Source organism: Penaeus japonicus, unplaced genomic scaffold, assembly GCF_977035675.1.
Source record: "Penaeus japonicus unplaced genomic scaffold, GWHDUDI00000001_assembly GWHDUDI00000038, whole genome shotgun sequence".
Lineage (NCBI taxonomy): Eukaryota > Metazoa > Arthropoda > Malacostraca > Decapoda > Penaeidae > Penaeus > Penaeus japonicus.
In genome coordinates this window covers 18,163,187-18,169,998 of record NW_028234440.1, presented here as the reverse complement: position 1 = coordinate 18,169,998, position 6,812 = coordinate 18,163,187, and the positions used below count along the sequence as shown (strand labels likewise).

Genomic DNA, 6,812 nt, shown 5'->3' with positions numbered 1-6,812 from the left:
TCCCTCTCTTCCTCTCTTTTCTCTCTCTTTCTCCATCTCCTCTCCCCTTTCTTTCTTTATTTCTTACTACCCTCCTTCCATCTCTTGCTCTCCCCTTTCTCTCTCACCTCTCTATCTATCCCTCTCTCCTCTCTCTCCACCCCCCCTTCTCTTTCTTTCTTTCTCTCTCTATCCCTCCCCCTACTCTCTCACTCTCATCATCTCTCTCTCTCTCTCTCTCTTTCTATCCCTCCACCCCTCCCATTCTCTCTCTCTCTCTCTTGATCCCCCCCCCTCCCATTCTCTCTCTCTCTTGATCCCCCCCTCCCATTCTCTCTCTCTCTCTCTCTCTCTCTCTCTCTCTCTCTATCAATCGTCCTTCTCCCTTCCCTCACGTCCTTCATTTGTCCACGAAGACCTCTGGGAGCTCATGACACTCCGGCATAGCAGCTGCGTCAGAGAGAGACACTTGTGACATGAGTGTCTTGTCATTCAGCTCCTCAACCGCTGCCCTTGTCCTGGCCTTCCCTCGCTCTGAAACCCAGACGATGAGGAAAAGGTTTAGCCATCATGAGTTTATGAGTCTAGGTTTATGAGTGAAACCTTTAATGGATAGTTTGATGAATAATGGTTTGATGATGATGAGTAAAACTTTCGATAGATAATTAGATGAATGGTTTGATAATTATGAGTGAAACTTTCAATTGGCAATTAAATGAATAAAGGTTTGATGATGAGTGAAACCTTTAATAGATAGTTTGATGAATAATGGTTTGATAATGATGAGTGAAACCTTTAATAGATAGTTTGATGAATAAAGGTTTAGTAATGATGAGTGAAACTTTTGATAGATAGTTTGATGAATAAAGGTTTGATGATGATGAGTGAAATTTTCAATTGGCAATTAAATGAATAAAGGTTTGATGATGAGTGAAACCTTTAATAGATGATGAATAATGGTTTGATAATGATGAGTGAAACCTTTAATAGATAGTTAAATTAATAAAGGTTTGATAATTATGAGTGAAACCTTTAATAGATAGTTAAATGAATAAAAGTTTGATAATTATAAGTGAAACTTTCAATATATAGTTAAATGAATAAAGGTTTGATAATTATGAGTGAAACCTTTGACAGATAATTAAATGAATGATTTTTGGTAATGATGAGTACGAGCTTGATTAGAGAAATGAATAAAGGTTTGATATGGATGAGTAAAGGTTTTAGATAATTGAATAAAGGTTTAATATGGTTCAATATGGATAAGTAAAAGTTTGAATAAATGAATAAACTCATGAATAAATAAATGTTTAATATGGGTGAGCGATAGTTAAAATAAATATATAAATGATGAATATAGATTTTGAATAAATATATAAATGATATATATAGATTTTGAATAAATATATGAATAAACATTAATCAAAACCTAAAAGCGGGAATTATATGGCTAAATAGATTAATAAATCTGAAAGGAGGGATATAAATATAATTATAAATGAAAAAAATTATGACTGAATAAGAGCTTGAATTAATTAATAAGTATAAATGAATATACGTTTGAATTAATAAAGTGCTATATCTATATCTATATTTTATATATCTGTATACATATAAATATATATGTACATATATATATATATATATATATATATATATATATATATATATACATATATATATATATATATATATATATATATATATATATATATAAAGGAAAATAAGGATATGAATATAAATGAATATACAAATAAACATAAAGCTAAAGAAACAAGGAAACCTAAGTCAAGAAATATCAAAACACATCGATAATCATATGGCTAAATAAACGCGTAAATCTATCACATACCAGAAAGAAAACAAAAACTTTTAAACGTACGAACGAATATATAACTAAAACATTTAAACATATTACAACTAACAAGTAAGGGGGGGAGGGTATTAATGATAAAAAATGATAGAAAAGAGTGATAATGATACATCTAATTGTGTTCTCTGGAAATTGGTATGGTGTGTAATTGTCATGAAGATAATATTGTTAATAGTGCATGTGTGCGTTAGTTATGGTGGCATTTAAGATAGTAATCATGGCACTTACAACAAATTATGATATATATACACTTTTTTTTTTAAACTGTGATCAAGCAGTGTGAAAATGGTGATGGTGGTAGTAACGATTATGACGTAATAGTGATGATGTAGACAACAACAATAGTGACAATATATATATGTATATATATATTATATATATACATATATATATTATATATATATACATATATACATACATACATACATATATATATATATATATATATATATATATATATATATATATATGACAATAATCACGGTATTTATCATTATCACCATCATCGTTATTGTCTTCATCAAATTATTATTATCATACTCGCCTAATCAACAAACTAAAATCAAAAGACTATTTTAAAAAATAGAAAGAAAAAAAAAACGTTAATTACCGTTAGCTCATCATGTTAGTCATGCAAGTCCCAAGTTGACTAATCTTCATAACACAGGTTATCATATCCTTCCAAAAAATCATCATGCAAGGCATTAGTCCCATCATGCACACCGTTCACATTAACATCTTTGTCATGTACTACTGTTTCGCTAACGGTTTTATCTTCATCATGCAGTGTCGGGTGAACCTCGTCTATATCATGCACTTTTTTGCCAACGGCTTTGTCTTCATGCAGTGCCGGGGAAATTTCGTCTTTGTCATGCACTTTCTTAACAACGGCCTTGTCATCATGCAGTGCTGGGTAAAGGTCAGGTACCCAGGGCGCCCAGGAAGCATGTCTGTCGTAGATGTCTCGGCTGACTTCCCGAAGGAGGTCACAGGAGGCACTTAGGTTCTTGGGCCTTATGAGGACCTCCCCCTGTTCTTCGTTGAGGTAGGATCCGGCCGAGGAACTCGAGGGAGAGGTGGAGGTCTGTTTCCTCGTCTCTTCGCTGCTGGAGGTTGAGTGGGTTTCCGAGTGCGAGCTCGAGTGTGTAGAGGCAACAGAGCGTCTGTTCGTCTTCGCTGTACGACTGGAATCTTCGAAGTCCGCAGCCTTCTGTGGATCTGCCGTCTCCTTCTGGCTCATGTTTTGCGATTTTTGCTCTTGGTTGACGTCTGGGAGTCTACGTTGGGCGTCGTCGCTGGTGAGACCTTCTTTCTTCCTGAGTTCGCGAATATCTTCGTCGCTTTTCGCTCTTCTGTTTCCTTTCTTGTGTTGTTTTCTCGCTTCTTTTGGACTGTGGGATCTCGACGAAGAAGGGGTCTCGGTGCTCGAAGAGGCTTCCACCTTCAGGAGGTGGTCGAGGAAGGCTTTGGAACTGCATTCGAGGTCCTGGCACTCGTCCTTCCCGTTCTTGCGCCCTACGAACTCCGAGTGGAGGAAGGAGTTCCTCTGGGTGTTCCTCCTGGTGTGGCAATCGAGGCATTTGCTCCTCTTGTCAATCCTGAGGACGTCGCAGGACTTGGCGGGTTCCAGCGGCGTCCTGGTGCCGTTCATGGACACCATCTCCACGCTCTGGGTCCTGGGCGTGTCGAAGCCAAAAAGCCTAAAACGGAAGGGTTGTTTTTTGCGAAGGCAAAGGTCATCATGCAAGGACAGTGGACGAGGGCGGTCGAGGTCATGCCGTGGGGGCGTCACCCTCGCGCTCCCCCCGAGTGTCCCCTGAGACATGCAACTACTGCACCTTGATGAGGCAAACCTGCGACTCGCCGACCCTTTGGGCAACTCTGCAACAGAAGAGCAGCAACCATGCTTATCATGCGGGCGGCAAGGGGGGAGAAGGGGTGGGGGGAGGGAGGGAGGGTGGAGGAAGGCTTTTACAACTCTAAGGGGAAAATGTTAATTCATCGAGGGCATAACTACTACCATTCTCAATGATAATTAGTGCTACTCACACTGTATACTTGCCTGTGACGGCTTTAGTCATGATATCCAAATCATTCCAAATATTCAATCAATATTGTTTCTAGGACTACAAGCAGCATCTACAAACACACATGACTACTTCTACAATTTACCCAAAATCACCTCTACTACAAAAAATTAAAGTTTTTTTATTTCTAATTCTTACTACTGCAAAGCATTAGTGTTGTAGCAAATGTATTAGGACACCCATCGCTTGAATTCTTAAAGTACAATGGCATGTTTTCTCACCCGCCCCCCTCGCCCTCTGTGTATAAAACATGTCTTATAATCATAAAAGAAAGAGCTTACTGAGGAGAAAAAAAGGAAAAAAAAAAAAGAAAAAAAGGAAAAGAAAATAAGAAAAAGTGGGATAATGGAGGGAGGGAGGGAGGGAGGGAGGGTAGGTTATAGAAACGGAGGACAGGAAAGAGAGGGAGACAGGGGGAATGGGGGTGAGGGGGAGAGCGGGAGAGGGAGAGGGAGAGGGTGGGGGAGAGATGGAGAGAGAGAGAGAGAGAGAGAGAGAGAGAGAGAGAGAGAGAGAGAGAGAGAGAGAGAGAGAAAGGGAGAGAGAAAGAGAGAGAGAAAGAGAGAGAGAAAGAGAGAGAAAGAGAGAGAAAGGGAGAGAGAGGAGAGAGAGGGGAGAGAGAAGAGAAAGAAAGAAAGAAAGAGGGAAAGAGAGAATGAGAAAAAAAGAGAGAGAAAAGGAGAAAAAGGGAAAGAGACTAAAAGAGAGGGCGGGAGGAGGTGTGAAAGGACTTGCCATTCAACATATGAAAAACAAAGTTGTCACAAGCCACATGACTGTAATTTCGAAACGAATGTCAGTATTAGTGTTAATCATCATAACCATCTTAGAACTAACAGAGAATGAGACGCAGGCATAGCAAATTAACCCCCTTCCCCCCCAAAAAAAAAAAAAAAAAAGTTTCTCTAACTACGTGACCATCGGTGAGTGAAGTTAAAGACCTACCTGATTTAAAACAGAACTTCCCTTAATTAACCAGGCCTATGGTCATAACAGAAGCCAAAATTACCTTATCAAATGGACCTACCTGAGTGGGAAGGGATAATAGGGGTGACTTTAACCCAAAAAGGGGGGGGGTAAGAGTTTGATACAAGTTATAGATCAGATGTCACTGTTTAGGTTGAGGGAAGGGGGTGGGGGGAGGGTATAAAAGAAGGAGTGAGGGATATGTAGGGAGGAATGGGGGAGGAACGGAGATCTACAAGTCTCTGTGTGGGTTGAGAGAAGAGGGAAGTTTGTTGGAAGAAGGGGAGAGAGAGAGAGAGAGAGAGAGAGAGAGAGAGAGAGAGAGAGAGAGAGAGAGAGAGAGAGAGAGAGAGAGAGAGAGAGAGAGAGAGAGAGAGAGAGAGAGAGAGAGAGAGGGAGAGAGAGGGAGAGAGAGAGAGAGAGAGGGAGAGAGAGGGAGAGGGAGAGGGAGAAGAAGAAGGAGAGGGAGGTGGAGAGGGAGAGGACCAAGGAGAGATGTAATGAGATGGAGATGGAGAGGGAAATGCCCATGGAGAGAGAGGAGAAGGAGAGGGAGAAGGAGAGATAAAACGAGAGGGGGAGGGAGAAGGAGAAGAAGAAAGAGAATGAGAAGGGGAAGAAGGAGAGGAAAAGGGAAAGAGAGAAGAAATATGAGAAGGAGAAGGAGAGGGATAAATAACAGGGAGAGGGCCAGGTAGAAGGAATAGGAAAGGAGGAAAAGAAAGGGAAGTAGAAGGATAAGAAAGAGAGGGAGAAGGAGAAGAAGAAGAAGAAGGAGAAGAAAGAAAAGAATGAGAAGAAGAAGGAAAAGAAAGAGAAGGAAAAGGAGAAAAAAGAAAGAAGATAAAGAAGAAGAAAAAGAGAACACGAATAAATAGACATAGGTAGAGAAAGTGGGGAACTATCTACCAAACCTACGTTCCCAATGACCTCACCTGAATGAGAAGACGTGAGCGAGGGCAGTCGAGGTCGCTTGCACAGAAGGACAGTCTTGTAGGCCTGCCTGTACTGCCGATTCATGATGACGTAGATGACTGGGTTGATGCAGGAAGAGATGTAGATGAGGACGTAGCCCAACACGTGTAGACCTGGTAGGAGAGGAGTCTTTTTAGGACGTCGAGAGACTACCACTGCTATTGCTAATGATACTATTATTGCTACTACTATTACTACTACTGTTAATGATGATAAAAATGATAATGATGGTGGTGGTGGTGATGATGATGGTGGTGGTGGTCGTCGTGGTGATGATGATGGTGGTGGTGGTCGTGGTGGTGGTGATGATGATGGTGGTGGTGATGATGGTGGTGGTGGTGATGATGATGATGATGGTGATATTGATGATGATGATGGTAGTGATAGTGGTGCTGATGATGATGATAGTAATCATGATCATATAAATGATAACTATATCAATCATAATAATAATAAAAGCAATAATAATTAAAAGCTTATACACGCATAGACAAACAACATTTAAAAAAACTATTGACTTTTTCATGCTTTAGCGATCTGTAATCAGGTCTTGAAAGTGAGTAACATATACATCGTACTGTTGACTGAGTCTGCAAATGAGCCATGCACACACACACACACACACACACACACACACACACACACACACACACACACACACACACACATATATATATATATATATATATATATATATATATATATATATATATATCCCTCTCTGCCCCCTTTCTTTTTCTCTCTGTTTCCACTCCTTCTCCTTCTCCTTCTCCCTCTCCCTCTCCCTCTCCCTCTCCCTCTCCCTCTCTCACTCCCACTCCCTCTCTCTCTCCCACTCCCACTCTCACTCCCACTCCCTCTCTCTCTCCCTCTCCCTCTCCCACTCCCACACCCTCTCCCTCTCCTACTCCCTCTCCCTCTCCCACCCCCTC

The 6,812-nt window shown here is 40.5% G+C and overlaps 1 protein-coding gene across 6 annotated transcripts in view; it reads right to left on the bottom strand.

Annotated features, from left to right (window-relative positions):
* Positions 1 to 357: 357 nt before the first annotated feature.
* LOC122247590 (uncharacterized) overlaps positions 358 to 6,812 on the bottom strand; it is a 61,802-nt gene continuing 55,347 nt past the window's right edge. For 3 of the 6 annotated variants that reach the window (XM_043006984.2, XM_043007000.2, XM_043006993.2), the window contains exons 11-13: positions 5,841 to 5,993; positions 2,463 to 3,733; positions 358 to 513 (exon numbers count right to left, since the gene is read on the bottom strand). In XM_043006984.2, the coding sequence (XP_042862918.2) occupies positions 2,502 to 3,733; positions 5,841 to 5,993 (1,385 nt within the window). In that variant the 3' untranslated portion in view covers positions 358 to 513; positions 2,463 to 2,501. The remainder of the gene's footprint in view (positions 514 to 2,462; positions 3,734 to 5,840; positions 5,994 to 6,812) is intronic. The other 3 variants (XM_086533157.1, XM_086533158.1, XM_043007009.2) reach the window with 3 other exon arrangements.